Genomic DNA, 21,360 nt, shown 5'->3' with positions numbered 1-21,360 from the left:
GATTGCCAGTAGATTTTGGTAAGAGCGGTTAACATAGCTGGTTTTAAAAAAAAGTTTGGATAAGTTCTTGGAGGAAAAGTCCACAGTCTGCTATTGAGACAGACATGGGGGAAGCCATTGCTTGCCCTGGATCGGTAGCATGGAATGTTGCAACCATTTGGGTTTTTGCCAGGTACCTGTGACCTGGATTGGCCACTGTGAAGATGGGATACTGGGCTAGATGGTCTATTGGTCTGATCCCGTATGGCTATTCTTATGTTCTTATGACAGCCTTTCAGCAAATGTCACTTTCAAAAATGTTAAAAAGAACTTGAGATACATCACTGGTAACATCCTTTTCTACAGAGTGATCTCCATTGACCACTACCTTCTGTTGTCTTCCATTCAACCATTTCCTGATCTAGTCCGTCACTTCGGGGCCCTTAACAAGGACACTAAGAGGCTCATAATCAAAAGAGAAATACGTAAAAAAACCGGCCTAAGTCAGCACTTGGACGAACATTTCTCAAATACGTCCAAGTGCCGATACTAAAAACGGGTTTTGGACGTATTTCTAAATGACCTAGGCCTTCATAGTGCCACTGAGCGACCAAAATTAACAGGGTGTTTCGGGAGAAGTGTCGAGGAAGGGAGTTGGGCTGGTTTAGACTTAGTCGTGCAGCATGTATAACCGAAAGTTATACAGCCCATGATCGACGGAACTTGGACGTTGTGACTTAGACCATATAAAACATGGACTAAGTCACAAAAACCCACCTAAACTCACCAGATAAGCACTGCAAACACATAAAACAGACCCCCACATACTACCCCAGTGATCACCGACCTCCCCCCCACCCCCATAAAAATATTAATCCCACCTTTAAAATTCAGCCTCCAGATCATCATCATCTGGCCACCTGGCATAGGAAAGCCTAGTCGTCCAGCACAGAGGCAGCTTAAGCCGTCTTGAGAGTGGGTTAGGGACTCATGGAGAGGAGGACCCATGCCCATAAGCCCCTGTAATCACTGCATTGATACTTAAACATGTGCACTCCCCTATACACCCCCAAAACCCTATTGTACTGGCATATAAGTGGCTCCTGCAGCCATAAGGGCTATTGGGGTGGTAGATAGGTGGGTATAGGGAATTTTAGAGGTGGTTTGGGGGGCTCACCATTATCTATAAGGGAGCTGTAGTGAGATGAAATCATGGCACCTTTTGTGAAGTTCACAGCAATGCCTTGTAAGGTACCCCACTATTTTAGTGGCATGTCTGGGTGTTTTGTCCATCACTTTGCAGACCCCTCTCACGTCCAACAGGGCTTGTTGTAGGCGTTTTGGACTTGGACAAAAAGTTGGACGGAAATGTGGTATAAAGATGGACGATTTAGCAACTTGGACGATCAGATCGGCAGGATGTATAATTAGACGATTTTCGAAAGTAAAAAAGTTTTGGACATATTTTTCGAAAATGTGTCCTAGGCTGTTTTTTACTTTAGACGACTTGCGAGTTGGACATAAACGGACTTAGATGTCCCTTTCGATTATGCCCCTCTAAGTTTATTTATTAGACGCCTGTGTGGAACACTGTCAAAGAATTTGCAAAAATCTGAGTACACCACATCTAGAGCTCTCCCTCTGTCCAATTCTCTGGTCACCCAGTCAAAGAAGTTGATCTGATTTCTCTGACAAGTCCTGCTTGACAAGTTGCCTCGGATTCTGTAATCCGATGGATTCCATAAACTGCACTATTTTCTGTTAAAAAGTGTTTCTAATAATGTACTTACCACAAAAGTCAGGCCTGAGGTTCTCTTCTTTTTCCTTACTTCCACTTTTGTGGAGAGGGTCCACATCCGCCCTTCTCCAGTCTTCGGGTACCTCTCCCAACTCTAGAGAAACATTGAAAAGGTTGACTGAAGCATACTTAAAAGGGTACTTGAAGATATTCAACCTTTTTGCTAGTCTGATTTTCTTCACATCTTTTTCTCTTAAGTGTATACTGATGTACATTCAAGAGTTATATAGCAGCCTAATAAAAGTTATATAGAGTTACATTTGCCATGCATGTTTCACATTTATAAACATCACTAAACTGTGAAGTTGCGCTTTTTTAGGTATATACCTGTACAGTAGTACTAGCTTTGATTGCTGTAAATGTTGTAAATTTTGATCTATTAAAAAAAAAAAAACAACCCAAAAGAAAACATTCTTTGATAAAATTTTGAAAAGCACTAATATGATTTATGTTTTAGGGCCAGATATTTTAAAAGATTTATCCAGTACCAGCTACCTGGATAAGGGTTCCTTTTATCAAGTCAAAAGAACATAAGAATTACCATACTGGGACAGACTGAAGGTCTCTCAAGCTCAGTATCCTGTTTCCAACAGTGGCCAACCCGGATCCCAAGTACCTAGCTAGATCCCAAGTGGTAAAACAGTAGTGATTGCAGTGTGGAAACTGCCCCAAAGATCACTCAATCCCTATGGGCTTCGGTGCATTTACTGTGCCAGCCTGTGCAATTTGGCTTGATATATGAGGCCGTAAATCCAACAGACCAGAGCCAGGCATGTACTTTCAGTGGTATTATCCTGATAATGCCATTAAAAATCACTACAGATGGAGGGGCATAATCAAAAGACACGTCTAAGTTCCTTTTTGGCCTAAGTCCCTAGACGCAGAAAGTAGGCAGCAGGGAAATGTCCATTCAAAAAAAAAATGTCCAAAATGAGGGTTTTTTTTTAGAATGGCCTACCTCTACATTCACCAGTTTAATCGTCCAAACCACCACTACGTCTATCCTTAAGACACATTCTCAACCAAAAAAATCCCAAATACTGAAAACAAGGGGCCAGTCCTTCGCCTAAAAGCAGAATTCTGAAACCGTTGTCTATCAAAAACAACTCTAGTTACAGAATCCTATAACTTTTGGTCCCCCCCTCCAATCGCGGCAGGATAGATGCCCAATCTCTCCTGCTGAAGAACACTCCCCAACACCCGCACAATCATCGGTAGGAGGGAGCCCAAGCATTCCTGCTGGAAGACAAGCACAGCCCTGAACCTCCCAACCAGGCACCCCCCGGAACCCCTCAATACACCGAGGGGGGGTTGGGGGTCCAGGGGGTTCGGGTGCACAGTAGGAGGGTTCGGAGGGTGCTTGCATTCCGGTAGGAAGGCTTAGGCTCCCTCCTGCCAGTTCGGGGTTCGCGGTTTGGGGGGTGCTTGCCTTCCAGCTGATTTTCAAAACTGGCTTTCTAGATGTCTTGCTAGACCTTTTTCAGCTGAACGTCCAAAGTTGTGTTATGGATGGGTTTTGGGCGTGCTTAGCACTTGGACGTCTAAGATTCCATTTACACTTCTGGAGCTAGACCTGTTTTAGAAGCACCTAAGTGTCACAAAGGTACCCAAACTAACTGAATGACCACTGTAGGGATTAAGTTATGACACTTCTACACTACCCCAGTGGTCACTGACCCCCATCCTCATCAAATATCTGCATAAAACAGTACACACTTGACTCTAGAACAGCAGCATTTGGTATGGGAAAACCTAGTAGAGCAGCAAACAGGTGTCTGGAGAACCTGGTGGACAGTGTAGTAAACCACAGAGAGGGGGACTCAGGCCCATAGTCCCCTCTTTACCCACTACATTGATGGTAGAAAGAATAAGCCCACCTGCAGCCATAAATGCTATTGGGGTGGTAGACATGTGGGTATAGTGGGTTTGGGGGATATTTTGGAGGGCTCGCCATACATTATAAGGGGTTTATGTTAAAATTATGAGTGCCAATGCACCTAATCAGGTTAATCAAATTGCTCTACTACGATCAAAAAGCTATAGTGCAAACCAGGTATGGAGATATAGAATGGTTCAAGATAAAAAAGGGTACCAGACAAGAATGCATCCTCTCTCCTGTTGTTTTCAACCTCTATGCAGAAGTAATCATGAGGAAGCTGGATTTAGATGATTCAAGTATTAGGGTAAAAATAGGCAGAAGAACCATCAGCAATCTGAGATATGCAGATGATATTACCCTGCTGGCAGAGAGTGAGAAGGACCTCAAGAAATTGATCCTGAAGCTAAAAGAAGAAAGCGAGAAAATGAGAATTTACCTGAACATCAAGAAGACCAAAATCATGACTACCACCAACAAGAAAGTCCACATAAAGATCAACAATGAAGAAATAGAAGTGGTTGCTAGCTTTGTTTTCTTTGGGACTGTTATTGATCATAGTGGTGGTTCGACAGCAGAGATCAAGAGTAGATTAGCACTGGGTGTGCAGCCATGGTGAGCATGGACCAAATATGAAAGTGCAAGGATGTCTCAGTCACCATCAAACAAAGACTGATTACTGCCATCGTGTTCCAGGTCACAACATATGGCTGCAAAACATGGACACTCACGAAAGCATATAGAAGAAAAATTGTTGCCTTCAAACTGTGGTGATGGAGAAGACTTCTACGAATCCCATGGACACCTAGAATCACCAACAAAGAAATTCTATATCATATAAACCCAGAGGTAAGATTACCAGATAGAAACTAACCTATTTTGGACATGTGATGAGAGCAAATACACTAGAAAAGGAGGTGCTACTCAGAATGGTCAGTGATTAAAAAGAAGCAGGGGAGGCCAAAGGCCCGTTGGCTAGATACCATCAAGAATGACAAGGGAATGAACATCAAACAATTGAAGGAAGTCGTGGAAAACAGGGAACCATGGCGAGGACTGGCTTACAAAGTATCCAAGGGTCGAACACGATTGAATCGATAGTAGTAGTAGTAGTAGTATGGTAAAAAGTGTACCTGACACTCTTTTTGTGAGTTCACAGCAATGCCCTCTAAGATGCCCCACTGCTCTGCTGGTATGTCTTTGTGGCCAGTATAGTGGCCTCTCCTATGTCCAAATGGCTTGGGTTTGAATGTTTTGAGCTTGGACATTGCTTTGACCAAAAATGGCCAAAAAAGTTAGATGTCCTAAGGTTGGACATCCTGACAGCCAAGATGTCTAAATAGGCGATTTTTGAAAGAAAAAAAAAAGAAAAGATGGACGTCTAGTGGTTCTGAAATTGGACATTTTCAGCATCCATATTTTAGACGCACTTCTAAGGTCATCCAAATTGGACTTAGACACACTATCAAAAATGCCTCTCTAAGTTTTATTCTATAAACACCTCTCAAAGTTGGGCACCACATATTGAATAGCACGTAATGCTGGGATCTGCACCCAGTTTTGATGATGATGATAATGATTTACACCTACTGAACTCTGGTGTAAATTCTTGCACCTAAATTAGGCACAGTTCTCCCTTATTCAGTAAAATTGTATGCAAATTCCAGGAATGCTCCATGGGCACATCCCCTCTTCGGATCCTTGCATAAAATTTACACACAGATCCTGACACCTAATGATGTGCACACAAGTTTAGATTAATGCCAAGAAGTGCTGATAATTAATTATATTTAATGTCCAGTTATTGGTGCACCCTGGCTTTCTTTTTTTTTTTTTGGTTTGAAACATTTTTATTAAGAAAGCAAACAAACAAGTCAGAGGCATACACACAGTAACCAAAAAGTAGGCATAGGGAGAGATACATCACAACTCAGAACCCAACAAAGCATGGAAATAGAAACACCAAAAAGAAAAAAAAAGGCAAGTGGGGTGGACATGAGCTCCCTCGAGGCATAACAAGCCATGAACCCCCTCCCTCAAGAAACAAGTCCCAATGCCCAAAGAGCACTACGGTACAAATAAGAGAGGAATAAGAACACCCTAACCGTTGGTCTGTTCCCACATTTCTTATAACCCCCCCCAGACAAACAGAACAAGAGCCCCCCCTACTCCCCCTCCCTACCCCCTTCAGCAGCTGGGGAAAAGGAAAAATAAAAAGAATCACGCAGGATCAATTTCAGTGATGACAGATTCCCAAAGTGATCGATTTAGTGGACGGGGTCCCCCTAAACTCCCACCAATACTGCGCAACTCCCAACGAGCCAACTCCCTGAGGGAGTGTTTCCACCCCACCAACTCTGGGGATACCTTGTCCATCCACATACGCAGTACACCCCACTTAGCCACAAGGAGAGCAACATAGCACTAATGGTCGGCAGTCTAGCCCTGAGTCAGGATCTCCTCATCATGTCCCAGCACTAAGATCATATAGGACCATTGAACAGATACCTCCAGGATCATGGTGAGAAAGCTCAACACCCCATTCCAATATACCATCAAAAACAGGCATTCAATGATCATGTGCAATAAAGTCCTGGTCACACACTTGCACTTCACACAGTCAACGGAGTCCCAAAGGCCATCTCTGACTCCCTGCGGCCTAGTGAAATAAGTATGATGAAGCAGTTTATATTGGAGTTCTTGTAACTGGCCGGGGGGGGGGAGTGAGGGGGCAGAAAAGAGGAAGTATACGGGCACCCTCACCAAGACAGCACCCTTACTACACTACTGGGTCCAGTCACTCTGCTACCCTTCAGTAGAGGTAAACAGACATCGAGACAACCTTGGCGCACCCAGCTCTTTTCCTCTGTATTTTATTTATTTCAACTACCTTCTATATACTTTGTCTTAAAAACAAGTAGTTGGGTAAAAATAAATGGAGAACATCATAAGTGAAATCACAAAAGGCAAGGATGTGACTGTAGCTAGGACTGAAACTTTAAATGCTTTACTTCTTCATTTCAAATCCACCATTTTGAAATTCAACATAGACTCCATCATTCAATATGAAAGGCCACTATTAATTTCATGGTGACATTTTTACAAGCAAAATCTGTGTTTCAGCAAAACCCAATTTATCTAATTGAAGAGTTTAGATCAGTTGACAAGACAGTCACAAATACAGTACACATAAGTTTTCAATGAAATGTATTCATACAGAAGAAAATGTAAAGGCCTAACTAATACCAGTTGCTAAGCATACCTCGATAGGGCGAGGCTGGAGCGTGGCGTGGGCATAACGGGGTAGGGATGGGGACAGGTCTATGGGTCTGGATTTTACATACGTAAAATCTGGTAACCCCCCCCCTCCAAAAAAAAATAAATAAATCTGGTTACTCTACAAGGAACAGCACTGGGACTTGATCTCACAACCTCTGGGTGCAGAGGCTCTACCAGTGAACCACAGCCCTTCTTCCTGAAGGGATATATATGATGGAAAGATAAAATTGGATGAAAAAGAAAGAAAAAGAGATAGTGTTCCAAAATCTGGGCTCCCAGAATCCTCTAAGAATAGTCTTACTGGGTCAGACCAATGGTCCATCAAGCCCAGTAGCCTGTTCTCACAGTGGCCAATCCAGGTCCCTAGTATCTGCCCAAAACCCAAGGAGTAGCCTGTTTTTCTGTTAACACTTAGAGAAAAGGCTAAACATTAAGGACATTGGAACGAAACTTGTTAGTTCGAGATTTTATTCCTGTCATTTCAGGTTCCAAAATAATATGAAGCAACAAGGAAAATGAATGCACATCCCTACATTTAACAAGTGCATATTAATTATGAGGGTAATTGCAAAGTCAATTATTGCAAACACCAGTTATCTGAACAGATACAAAATACAGACAAGTGGTAGCATCAATCATATTTGTTAAATGTCAGCCTCGGTGTTTAACAGAATATGTTTATTATTTTGCACGTATCTGGAGAGGCAATAGTGCTGAATAGACATATAAGGCAGTTACCGTATTTTCACTCATATACCGCACACCTGTGTAAAACGTGCACCCGGGTATAGCGCGCGGGAAACTGTAATTTATGTAAAGAAATTTTTATATACCACGTCAGAGAAAGGGCGGGACCGCCGGAAGAGGGAGCGGCGCAGACGCAGGGCTCACAGAAGGGCCGGGACCGCCGGAAGAGGAAGCATTTCAGAACAGGGCTCACAGAAGGCCCGGGACCGCCGGCAGAGGAAGCAGCAGGAGAACGGTAGGAGCTTCTCCATGATGGGGGGGGGAGGCAGTGGGGGTGCGAGCGGTCCTTTGGGGTGGGGGTGCGAGCGGTCCTGCGGGGGGGGGGGGGGGGTGAATCGGACGTCGGGAGGGGGGGTGCGAGCGGTCCTGCAGGGTCAATCGGACGTCGGGGGGAGGAACTATGTAAAAAAAACGTTGTAAAACGCGCTCACACGTATAACGCGCAAGGTTATGCACGGTTTGTAAAAATCGTGTATAACGCGCGTTATATGCGTGAAAATACGGTACTAGTTATGTGTGTGTAAAGCTGTAAGATTCTGTGTAGTAAGACCCGGATTCTCTAAACGGCACTGGTGTTTTAGGTGCCCAAACTCAGTAAAAGAGGCCATTGAAATGACATTTTTAACTGAGTTTCAAGGTGCCTACTGGCACCTAAAAAATAGGTGCCAGAATCACGCTCTACAGGCACTTTAGGCCGCCTAATGACACTGTGGGCATGACCAATACCTAAACTGCCAACATTTATGGTGACTACCTTTGCCAGGGCGCAACTGATACACAATCAGCAGCCGCTTTTAAGGTGGCTGTTGTCGGTGACACTGGTTACAGAATCCGGGCCTAAATGCCAATATTCTAGTTATTTACATGTGTATGTGAACACTAATTTGGCTACACGTTATTCTGTAAGTGTGCACCTATTTTCAATAGCGTATCCATTGCGGGCGGGATTTCTCTTCTCCATGAGACGTTGACAAACGCATCAGCAGAGAATAACAAACGCTTCCTCCCTTCCCCCTTCTATCTTATTTTTTTCTTTATTTCTATCTCGATGTAATTTTATTCCCCCCCGTGACCTTTTCGTTCTGATCTTGTTAGTTCCTGTTAGTCTTCAAATCCCCACTTATTATTTTATTGAATATTATGGGGTCCTTTTACTAAGGCGCGCTTGCCGTTGTAGCGAATGCTAACTATTAGAGCGCACTAAACGCTAATGCACTCATTATAGTCTATGGACACGTTAGTGCGTGCTAAAACGGCTAGCACGCCTTGGTAAAAGCACCCTTATATTGCTTTTATTTCCTTTTAAAGTTATATTTTACTGTAAAAACTTATTGTAAACCGATTAGTTACTACATGATAGACGGTATAACAAATAAACTTGGAAATACAAGACACCTTAATGGATGAAAATAAACAGGATACTTTTTAATACATGAGTTCTGAACGATTGACTTCATCAGTTGTTTCTGTTAAGACACTGTATTTCATTTCTTACCTGTATCATATATTCTAGCTATTCTTAGACCAAAAGAAAGAGAAGAGGAACAAAGACACTGCTAACAAATTTTTATGACAGACGCATCCCCTCAAAAGAGATTATAAGTTAGCTTCCTTAGCGTAGACTCGCTAATGAAACAGAATCAAATTTATGTCATTTCATATAAACTCTGAACAAGTGAGCTAAATATAGATCCAAGTTCAAAAAATAAATTAAATTCCATCTTCTCTAACATATATAAGATATAATGCCATGATACTGGATCTACTATATTAACTGGTTTAAAATCAAAGTCTCTGATATTTAAAATGCTAGCAGCACCTACTACCTGAGAAAAATACGCAGTGGCATTACCCATAAAGCACCAGGGTGGAGATCACAGTTATACAAGTACAGTAATGATGAATTTCAGCATCATACCCAGACAACTCTCAGGAAAACTTAGAACAACAAAAACAACCCCCCTACAAAATTAAAAAAAAAAAAAAAAACTAACGAAGAATAATAAATAACAAACAAGCAAAAAAAACAACAACCCGGTTCTAAATGTATCCAGATAAGCCATATGGATAGCGGCCAGATATTTAGAGGCAGCCAGTATTCATGTACTGCTGTTGAATATCTGGATATATTTGCTCATGGAGGATAGAATTTAAAAGAAATGCTGAGTACTGTGGCCCAGATTCTCTAAATGGCGCTGTTCTCGGTGACCACCTAGAAATGCGGCCGCCAATTCCGTGTTAATCGTGCAATGGCGGCGGGTACAGAATCACACCTCCGGCAAAGGTAGGCACTGGAAATGTAGGCCAGGGTTTTCAAGGCCTATATTTACCTTTGGCGTGAATCGTGCCTCCAAAGGGGCTTTACTGAACCTAACACCACTTCCAGCGATAGCCACGCCTACAGTGGCATTAGGCATCATAAAGCCCCTATGGAGCTGCTATTCCGGTGCCAGTTTTTTGGCACCTTGAAAATAATTTTAAAACATCGCTTAAAGGACATTGTTCACTTAACTTAGGCATCAGTAGGGCTCCTACTGGCACCTAAGTTAAGATGCCATTTATAGAATACTAGTATTTTAGCCCGTTACATTAACGGGTGCTAGAATATATGTCTGTCTGTCTGTTTTTATTTCTGTCTCTCTCTTCCTCCCACTGTCTTTCTTTCTGTCTGTCTCTGTCCCTGGCCCCTTTGTCTGTCTGTCTTTCTGTGTATCTCCCTGCCCCTGTGTCTTTCTTCTTTTCTTTCTGTCTCTCTTCCTCCCTCTGTTTGTCTGTCTGTCCAAAGCAGCATTCCCTCCCCCACCATTTCCCTCCTCCCACACCACTTCCCTGTGCAGCAGCATTAGCGTTTCCTCTACCCTCTTTTCCCTTCCAGGGGTCCCGACTACGAATCTGGCGATTCCAGCGTGTGCAGCAGTCTTCACACGCTGCTTCCGGTCCTTCTACTGCCCTGATTTACTCTGACATGTCCCAGTCAGCAGCAAGTTAAATTGCTTTGAATATCATCTGGTAAAAATGTTAACTAGTAGTTCACTATCCATATCACATTTTCCATGCATGCTAAAACTTTGAGTGGAATGCTTTTTAAGGGACCCTATTAACAGAGTTTAGTGCATGTGAATGGAATTAGTTTGTGCTAAATACCATTTTATACTTGTAGGAGTTCTTTTACTAAGCTGCAATAGAAAGGGGCCTTAGTGTACCCTTATGTTGGTTTTTTCCACAAAAGCTAAGGCCATTTTTACTGCAACCTGAAAACGTTCTATTCTTCATTTTCCCTATTAATGGTCATGCGCTAATGTTTCCTTTAGCGCAGTGGTATAGTTAGGAGAGGGTGGGGAGGGGGTTGGTCCGCCCCAGGTGTGGTCTTTCTTGGGGTGCTGGCACCCCTCCTGTTCTGTGCCCCCCTTCCCACTCCTCACCCCTGCCATGCTCGTTTGTGCCCCTTCCCTTCCCCCCCATACCTTTTTTAACTTTGGCACGAGCAGCCATGAACTGGCTGCTCGCATCAGCTTTGGTGCTCTCTGACATCACTTCCGGGACCTGCGTTTAGGAAGTGATGTCAGAGAGCACTGAAGCTGACATGAATAGAAAGTTTGTGGCTGCTTGCATCAAAGATAACAAGGTACGGGGAAGGGGCGCATGTGACGGGGGGGAGGGGGGCGGGAGGGGTTCCTCATCCCCGGGCAACATTCATCCCCGCTACACCACTGCTTTAGCGTGCAGCCATTAAAAAAATTACCACTTGAGCACTGATACCTATTTTGCAGGCAACAAGTGCCGGATTCTGTAATTGGCACCTAAAATAGATAGGCACCAATCGCATGGCGCTTATTGCATGCCAGTCACACTTAGACACCCATTACAGAATCGTGCTTAGCGGCACCTAATATAAAACTTAGGAATCTGAAATATAGGCCAGGGTTTTAAAGGCCTTCATCATATGCGCCTAAGTCCTTTAGAGAATCACGCCTTGTGGCGCCTAAATCTTTCTCCACCAATAAACGCACCTATTTTGGTGCTAGGTGCCGCTAGGCTCCTATTTTTTTGTAGAATTGCGCCTAAGAGGATAGGTGCCTATCTCCCAATTAAGTTATATGTTTTTCAATTATGAGCTAATTAAGTTAAGCGCTTAACTTTAGGCACCTCTTATAGAATTTCTCCCTAAGGACTGACGTGTTAATCCTACTCTAATCAGTTAGTGCAGCGTCTCTCAAATTGTCTGCCATGGCACAGTGATGTGCCCTGAAGAAATTCCGGGTGTGCCACGAGAGATCCCAGAATTTCACTTTATTTTTTAAAAATTCTCTTCATAAGTATACACTAGAATAGATGACATGTATGTTGCGTACGCAAGAGTCTGTCAATTTTATGAGTGTCTGTGTGAATAAGGATACGACTGCCCAGACAAGCGTCATTCTTTGATGAAATGGGTCCTTGAAAACTAATGGCAAGTAATTTTATTTTTTATGCAATAGTTATCCTAACTTGAGCAACAAGGTAATCATGGCTTTGTTACCGTTTAGATCTTCTTATCTTTGAGAACTTGGATTTTCAGCTCTGACAAAAATTAAACCGTAAAGAAGAGAATGACTGCAGATGGTGGATGATGAAATGCGTGTTTGCTTGCGGACTATCAAGCCACATTTTGAGTTCATTTGCACTCAACAACAAGCTCATCCACTGCATTGATTAACAATTCTGTTCTATCCACTTTAGCTTCACTGCTGTTACAATTACCCATACAGAGCTTAAATAACTTTATATAAATAACTCTCAAATTTAATTTTTTGTTGGTTGCAATTTTATAATTTCAATTATAATGTGTGGTGAAAATCATTTGCTCCGTTTAGTGTGCCAGAACTAAAAAGGTTTGAGATACACTGAGTTAGTGCATGAAAATGTAGCTGCACTAAGGGCCTGATTCTATAAATTGCACCTAGCAGGGCCTTTCTCTTAGCTGCTGGTGGGCACGGTTGTCAATCAACCGCTAGGTACCATTTACAGGATTGTGCCTACTGGTTCCTAACTCGATTTAAGCGTTGCTAGGCATCCTAATGTTAGATACCAGTATATTAGGCCAAGATTTTCCTGGCCTAATTGACTGGCACCTAACACAGATGCCTAGCGATGTCTAAGTCATATCACACCTATTCTCTGCCCCTTACCAAGTAGGTGCCAGTACGCACCTCGACTTAGGCATTGATAGGCACTGTGCTGAATTCCAGGCGCATCTTTAATATTAAGTTAATTGTTTTTTAATTGACTTTTAATGGCATTTCCAATTTAAAAATGTAAATATTTTTAAGTGTGCAGTTTGCATATGCAGATTAGGAACTTTACTATGGGATGTCTGAGTGCATCCCACACTAAGCCCTTTTATGTTGTGGTAAGCACGTACTCGCTCTTACTGCAGCTAAGTAAAAGGACCCTACTGGTGTCTTAGCATTTAGGGCCTGATTCTGTAGAGGACACCTGATCTCAGTAGTTGCCTAAGTGGCTTTTGAGAATCGCACACGGCCTAACCCAGCCTAACCCAGATTCTCTAACCGGTATCCATGTCACAGGCGCTGTTTAGAGAATCACATTGAAGCTGAGCTGATCATGGCAAGGGAATCTCCTGGCCACAAACAGCTGAGTGGCAGGGAACCCCCAAACCCCACTGCATGTCGGCCGGCAGGAAGGATGCCCACTCCCTCCTGTCGCCACCCTCAAACCCTCCCACTCCCTCCTGCCAGAACCCCTGAAACAACCCCTATCAGTAGGGATGCCCAATCCCTCTTGCCGCAAACCCCAAAACAAACCCTGGCAGATGGGATGCCCACTCTTTAAGCACATAAGGAAAATCCATATTGTTCTTAACAATCACTAAGATATGTGGCTGAGGAAAGACAATGAATCAGCTCCAGAAATACTTCAAACCAGTGAAATTGAAAAAAATCTGACATTACCTCCCCCCCCCCCAAAAAAAAAAAAATATATATATATATAAACGAAGATTAATAGTAAGTCAGTAACAAAGCAGGTAGCTCTTGCTAAACGGACATTTTGAAAAGTCTTATTCTTAACATGTACTAGTCATGATAGAGACGGCATATAAATTGTGCACTTACTTTTCACTTGAATGTCCTTAATGCATTGTAACTCCAGCTCCTCTGTCTTGTCAGACTCTGGCAAAGGATGTGCCTCGCTCATTCGATTCTTTACCGTGGTGTCTGGATGATTGCTAATAGATGTTCTTCGCAAGGTTTTTGTACTTCTTTGAACCTCAGCCAGTAGAACAGCTTGTACTGCCTCAATTACCTGGCATGGAGGCCACAGGTGAGATTTCATGCTTAAGAAGATTTTACCAAATTATCAAACAGTTGTGCAAGAAAATCAAATTTAAGAACACAAAACTTTGACTAGATTTATTTCATAATAATGAAATATTAATTATACTTTGAATCGGCAAACTAATTTCTAAAATATTGGCTAGTGGATTAATATTCTAATATTTGTAAGATTACTAAGATCACAAGTAAGTTTGAGAAAGGATCCAAAGGTTGAGATGAAAACTAGGACTGTGTGGCTGGCATAAGTGCTCAGTCTCATGCATTTGTTCCTCTACAGAATAAGCATCAAATAGTGCAGTATTCCCTCGAAATTCGCGGGGGTTACATTCCAGGAACCTCCGCGAATTTAAAAAAACCACGAATGCAGTTTTTCGCCTGTCAAAAGGCAGAGGAGGCAGGAGAGGGCAACTGGAGCGCCGGTGGGTGAAGAAAATCACTCGAGGGCTGCTCCGACCGCCTCTTCCTGTAGTAAAGTTGAGCTACACCAATCAGGAGCTGCTTTGACACGCAGCTCCTGATTGGTGTAGCCCAACTTTACTAGAGGCAGAGGCGGTCGAAGCAGACCATGAATGAGCGAGTCCACAATTTGCGAACCGCAAATGAGCGGGGGAACACTGTACCTAATTACAGGTAGGCAAACTACTATAGAATCGCTCTCTACATGATTCCTGCCTCAGAGTAGATATAATTCTGTGGGCACTTCCAGAAAGACCTCTCTATAAATGCACACATGTATGATAAAATAGGTACAATATATGTCGTATGTGACTTGACAGCTCCCATTTAACTGATTCAGTGGAGTAGTAAGAGGGAGGGGCGAAGGGGGCGGTCCGCCCTGGGTGCCATCTTGCTAAGGGCATGGCACCTCTCCGCCCCCACTCCTCTCCTTGCCGCGTGCGTGCGCCCCTTGCCTTCCCCCATACCTTTTTTATTTCCCTGGCGTGAGGTTGCTGCCCGTGTCGGCATCGGCACTCTCTCTGACATCACTTCCGGGACCCATGCCTAGCAAGGGGCGTCAAGGGGCGAGTCCACTCTGACGTGGACATGCTGCTCATGCCGGAGAGTTAAAAAGGTACGGGGAAAGGAAGGGTGGGGAGGAGCGTCACCCACCCTTACTAAGCCACTGGGTAAGATGTTAGTGTAGAAGACCTGTGTTATTAGTGAATAGCTCCCACTGAATTAAATGAGATGTGCAGTAAACTAGCTCATATTCACTGGGGCCCTTTTATAAAGTTGCAATAAGCAGTAAGCACTAATGTGCGTTTACCGCTGCAAAAATGGCTTACTGAGGGTACAGAGGCCGTCTTTACTTTCATGCCCCCTCAGCCAGGGTTCAAAAAGTGCCAACGGTGTGCACGGCCCATTTCTATGACCGACCCGCACAACTGGTGTTTACAGTGCTTGGGTCCGGATCATAGGGCTTCCACCTGCACCCGTTGTGCTACTTTGAAAAAGAGAACATTGAAAAATCGTCTAATTCAACAGAAATTACTTTTCGGTGCCGAGATGGCTGACTCTGCGGCATCGACACCGGCATCGGCTCCTTCGCAATCGGCACCTACTTCTTCGATGCCGCGTGACACCGCACCGGCGTCGCACCAGTCAGGTAAGCCGGCTAAGAAGCCTTCCCCGCTCGAGCGCCCTCCGGTCGCTGTGGCAGCGAGTCCAGTCCTGCCGACCACGAGGCGCCCGCGCAAACGCTCCGCCCCCATAGAGGTGAGTGCATCGTCATCAGCCTCCTCATCCTCTGGTCGTCGAGCGGCACCACAGGTACCGCAGAAAAAGAAAGCGGTACCGGTGCCTTCTCTGAGGGTATGCTGAAGCGGCCCGTGGTAATTTGGGGATGTATGCATGCTACAAATATATACTGATAGTAGAAATCCAGTAATAACTATTAGCTCAATATAAATGATTTCTTATGTTGGAGAATAAAAGTGTCTACATTGAGTGTATCAATATTAAGGAGAGGAAAAGAATCTCAGAAACCTGCTCAGAGCTTGAAATTTCAAGAAATAATTTGAGACTTTTATGATTCCAGATTTCGATCATAGACTCTAAAAAACCTCTCCTGTGTGTGCAAATATGTGTCATCAAATAAAATAAAGCACTTGATAGTGTCAAAAATCTCTCCTTGTTTTTTTTCCTTTTTCATTTAAATTTTTTGTGTAAACTAATTCTGTTTGTGAGTTATATTAAAACTGACACAACCTAAAAAGCAAATATGAAAACTTTCATCGACTGTCATGTGGTCTTGCTATTCAAAGACTCAAAAATCACTGTCACTCAATGATGTCATTAATTGATGTCCATGATCGAAATCTGGAACCATAAAAGTCTCGGATTATTTCTTAATATTGATACACTCAATGTAGACACTTTTATTGTCCAACATAAGAAATCATTTATATTGAGCTAATAGATGTATGCATGCTTCCCTTGCTCTAAAAAAACAAATTTTTTGCACCGGAGCTTGAGTCTAGGGTTAGCGTGTGGGCATTGCTATGCACTAAGTGCATGAGTCCCTACTATCTATTAATTAGGTGGCGGTAGGGGCTCAAACATTAATGGCCATAGGGGAGTATGAGGCAGTGGTTAGAACTACAGTCTCAGCACCCTGAGGTTGTGGGTTCAAATCCAACACTGCTCCTTCTGATCCTGGGTCACTTAATCTCCCATTGCCCCAGGTACAGATAGAGTGTGAACCCACTGGGACAGATAGGGGAAAATACCTGAGTACTTGAATGTAGACCACTTAGGCTATAGGTGGTATATAAATACTAACCCCCCTTTTTTTACAAAACCGTAGTGTGTTTTTTAGCACCAGCCGCAGCGTAACAGCTCCGCGCTCATTGGAATTCTATGAGCATTGGAGCAGCGACTGCCGCAGCTGGCGCTAAAAACCACACTACGGTTTTGTAAAATAATAATAATAATAATAATAATAATAACTTTATTTTTGTATACCGCCATACCCCGAAGAGTTCTAGGCGGTTCACATTATTTAGACAGAGATTACAAGTGGTTACATATCAAATTGATCATGGAGTAGTTTGACAGAGATTACGAGTGGTTACACAAATTGATCATAGAGTAGCAGACAGCAAGGAGAGAGTATTTACAAGTGATTACATATCAAAATGTTCATAGAGTTGCGAACAGCAAGGAGAGAAGTATTGGGAAGAGGAGGGAGAACAGGGGGGGCGAGGATCAGAAGGGGGGGGAAGAGGATTGGAAGGGGCATTGAGGGTCTTGGTCTCGGAATAGGTGAGTTTTGAGTAATTTTCTGAAGTCGAGGTAGTTGTGGGCCTTGAGGACCATTTGGGCTAGCCAAGGGTTTAGTTTGGCGGCTTGGAAGGCGTAGGTTTTGTCTAGGAATTTTTTTGAGTGGCATAGTTTTAGGGAGGGGAAGGCGAAGAGTTGAATTTTACGGGCGTTCTTGTAGTTGTGGTTAAGGGTGAAGTGAGGGGTGATGTAGCTTGGGGATAAACCAAATAACGTTTTGTAGCAAAAACAGGCGAATTTGAATATGATTCTGGATTCTAGAGGGAGCCAGTGAAGTTTATGGTAGAAAGGGGTGATATGGTCCCATTTTTTCAGGCCAAATATGAGGCGGACTGCGGTGTTCTGGATCATCCTTAGTCTCCTGATGGTTTTCTTTGTGGAGCCTAAGTAGATGATGTTGCAGTAGTCCAGTATGCTGAGTATGGAGGATTGCACTAGGAGGCGGAATGAAGAGTCGTCAAAGTATTTTTTTATGGTGCGGAGTTTCCATAGAGTCGAAATACTTTTCCTGACTGTGATATCAGTGTGTTTCTCGAGGGATAGATGTTTGTCCAGTGTTACTCCCAGAACTTTTAAGGTTTGTTCAAGGGGGAATGTGGATCCTTTCACTTGAATAGTGGTGTCTTTGATTTTGTCATTGGGGGTTGCTAGGAAGAATTTTGTTTTGTCTGGGTTTAGTTTTAGTCTAAAGGTTAGCATCCAGAGTTCTATCTGACTAATTATGCTTGTGAGGGAGTTGAGGAGCTCTTGAGTGAAACTGGTTAGAGGGATGACTATGGTAATGTCGTCTGCGTATATAAAGAATTTTAGCTTGAGGCTTTGCAGGAGGTTTCCTAGGGAGGTGAGGTATATGTTGAACAGGGTGGGGGACAGGGGGGAGCCCTGTGGCACACCACAGGAGTTTTCCCATGGGTAGGAAAGAGAGTCGTTTTTGAAAACCCTGTAGGATCTGTTCCGTAGGAACCCATTGAACCAGTTAAGAACCTGGCCGGAGATGCCAATGTAGGCAAGGCAGTCTAGAAGAATGTCATGGTCGACTAGATCGAATGCACTGCTCAGGTCCAGTTGTATGATCAGGGCACTGGTTCCCCGACTGAAGAGTGTGTGTATATGGTCTAGGAGGGAGGCTATGATGGTTTCGGTGCTGTGGTTGGAGCGAAAGCCTGATTGGTTGTCATTTAGGATATCAAATTTATCTAGGTATGTGGTAAGTTCGGCGTTTACCACCCCTTCAGTCATTTTGGTGAATAGCGGGATACTAGCAATAGGTCTGTAGTTGGATGGGGAGCTAGATGGTTCTTTCTTGTTTTTTATGATAGGAGTTATTGAAATGTGGCCTTGTTCTGCTGGGAAACTGCCAGTGGTTAGTAATAGGTTAACCCATGCTAACATATTAGTCTTAAAATGGATTGGAGCAGTTTTCATAATGTTGGGGGGGCAGGTATCCAGTCTGCAGAAGGAGTTTGAATATTTGTTAAAATATGTGTTGAAGGTTGGCCAGTCGATATTTGTGAATTGATTCCAGCTTAGGTCTGTTCTGGAACCTGGGTCTAGTTTGGGCCTGTTTGAGTTGAGAAGGATTGGGAAGTCCCCGTGGGGGTTGGTTGGGGCAGGTATCGATGATCTTAATTTTTGTACCTTAGTGTTAAAGAAGTCTGCAAGGGTGTTCGCGGTTAGAGTGGGTTCGTTTACGCAGGTGTTGGCGAGGGTTTCGAGGTTGTAGAGGTCGTTGACCAGTTTGAAAAGGTTACTGCTGTTATTTGAAACATTTCCAATTTTATGGGGGGAGGGAATGCATTAATGAGAAAATTAACATGTGGCTATTAATACTAAAAAAAGGAAAATCAGCCATTTTACCCCAATGTTTAGAATGGTCTTAGCACGCAGTAATGACCCCCATAAGGGCACAGTAAGGCCTCTTTTCACAGCTGTTGGGTAAAAGGACCCCATTAGGTTAAAATCTTAACCATATCAAGAAGTAGCCCCATTATGTAATGTAATGTAATGTAATTTATTTCTTATATACCGCTAAACTCCGTTAGGATTCTAAGCGGTTTACAGAAAAATGGACAATATGGTAGAAGCATATCAATTTCATATTTTAAATCAAAAAAGAGTGCAATAAGAATATGAAAAATTAAATCTCATATGTTACATCTTGCAGCAAAAAAAAAAAAAAATCATTATCTGAAGTGATATTTTATATAGCAGTGGATCCTTCTCATTAGGTATCCTGTGCATAATACTTGTTCAGACAAATATTTCACAGACAGAAGATGTCTAAAAACTACAAGTTTGGACTTTCAATCACTTCCTGTCAATGACTATAGTTGAAAAATTGCATCGTGGTCATGTGTCATCACTTTCAGTAATTGCATTAGTGCAAACATGTCCTGTTTCTTACCTCAATGGATTGGTCCCTCCAACAAGAAATTAGCTTTACCAGGGAAGCATGATCGGTGTCGTGAAAACGGAACTTATGTCTATCTGTGTATACAAAACAGTTTAGATTCATAAATGAGTCAAACCAAGTGAATGAAGAGATTACATAGGTATACTGAGAAATCATAATATTTAAGATGCTGTCGCCTCCAGGAGATTCTGTTTGAGACCCAACACCTCCCTTACTGTATCTGAGCACTTCTATCACATACTCCACACCACTTCCTCTGACTCTAGATTTAATAATTTCCTTTTGCTGCCTTAAGCACCCAAAACATATAAAGTGAAAGCCAAAAATCACCTACAGTCTATAATGGCACAGAAATATTTATTTACCATATTTTTTGGATCATAACACGCATCGAACCATAAGACGCACCCATCTATAGAGGAGGAAAAACCAAGAAGAAAAAAATTCTGAACCAAATGTTTTTTTTCTTGGTTTTTCCTCCTCTACACATAGGTGCATCTGGTGGTCTGGTACTGGGAAGCCTGCAGCCCGCAACAGCCCGAAGAAGCAACCTGCAGCCCAAAGTCCGCCCCCCCAGTATCTTTTTAAAGTAGTGGTGGTCCAGCCAGTCTCCTGCTGGATGGCTGCCTTTCTCTGTAGAGCAACGCACAACGCAGGAGCGCGACCTTTGCGCTTCCTGCCTGGTCCCGTGCTGCTCTGTGATTGGCTGTAGTCAGTTTCACACAGTGGCACGGGACCAGACAGGAAGCGCATTGTGCGTCGCTCTGCAAAGAGGCAGCCATCCAGCAGAAGACCACGCCTGGACCACCACCTTTTAAAAAAGGTACCGGGGGGGGGGGGGGGCGCAGTGTATTCATAAGATGCACCTCCTTTTCCACCCCCTTTTTGGAGGGTGGAAAAAGTGCATCTTATGGTCCAAAAAATACAGTATTTAGGGGTCTTTTACTAAAGGTTTGAAAACGTCATCTGTCATAAGAATCATTTTTTATCATTTATTGAACTTGATATATCACCTTCGTTTCAGCACAATTCCAGGCGGTTTACAATAAAATATATAAAATAAAAACAAAAAAGGGAAAAAAGGAACTTCTTTAAAATAGGAAAGCATACTACTTTCATGGTCTATCACTGCAAAGATGTGTTCTCTACTAGTTACAAAGTTAACAGAAAGCATGTTCAAAGAGATAAGTTTTCAAAAGAATTTGCACTAGCGTTTTTAGCACAAGCACCAGATTAGTGCACGCTACCCGAAAAACCTGCTCAAGAGGAGGTGGTAGCGGCTAGGCCCTAATGCACGTAAAGGTAAAGGCCCTAATGCACCTTTGTAAAAGGAGTCCTAAGTGGTAGAGTTCCATAAAGTTGGAGCTATTACAAAAAATGCTGAATTTCTAGTTCTCTCCCATTTTGTTTTTGAAGGGTGTGGAATTACTAATTTGTTATTCCTATGGGCCCTACTACAGTTGATACAGGATAATCTTGAGTAAAAAAAAAAAAAAAAAAAAGCTACCTTAGTTATTTAAACCTCCCCACCCTTTTTAGAGGTTTCTACCACAGCCTGGAGCGCTAAATTCTCCGACGCTGCTGTGACACTAATAGAATTCCTATGAGCATTGGAGCTTTTAGCGCTCCAAGCCACGGTAGAAACCTCTAC

The 21,360-nt window shown here is 43.0% G+C and overlaps 1 protein-coding gene across 1 annotated transcript in view; it reads right to left on the bottom strand.

The window, feature by feature from the left end:
• Window positions 1-1,740: 1,740 nt before the first annotated feature.
• Window positions 1,741-21,360, bottom strand: part of WDR72 (WD repeat domain 72) — a 343,080-nt gene continuing 323,460 nt past the window's right edge. The window contains exons 19-21 of the mRNA XM_033920737.1: window positions 19,701-19,783; window positions 13,793-13,982; window positions 1,741-1,871 (exon numbers count right to left, since the gene is read on the bottom strand). Of these exons, the coding sequence (XP_033776628.1) occupies window positions 1,741-1,871; window positions 13,793-13,982; window positions 19,701-19,783 (404 nt within the window). The remainder of the gene's footprint in view (window positions 1,872-13,792; window positions 13,983-19,700; window positions 19,784-21,360) is intronic.

Source organism: Geotrypetes seraphini, chromosome 14 (assembly GCF_902459505.1).
Source record: "Geotrypetes seraphini chromosome 14, aGeoSer1.1, whole genome shotgun sequence".
NCBI classification, from domain to species: Eukaryota; Metazoa; Chordata; class Amphibia; order Gymnophiona; family Dermophiidae; genus Geotrypetes; species Geotrypetes seraphini.
This window is presented reverse-complemented; position numbering and strand designations above follow the sequence as displayed.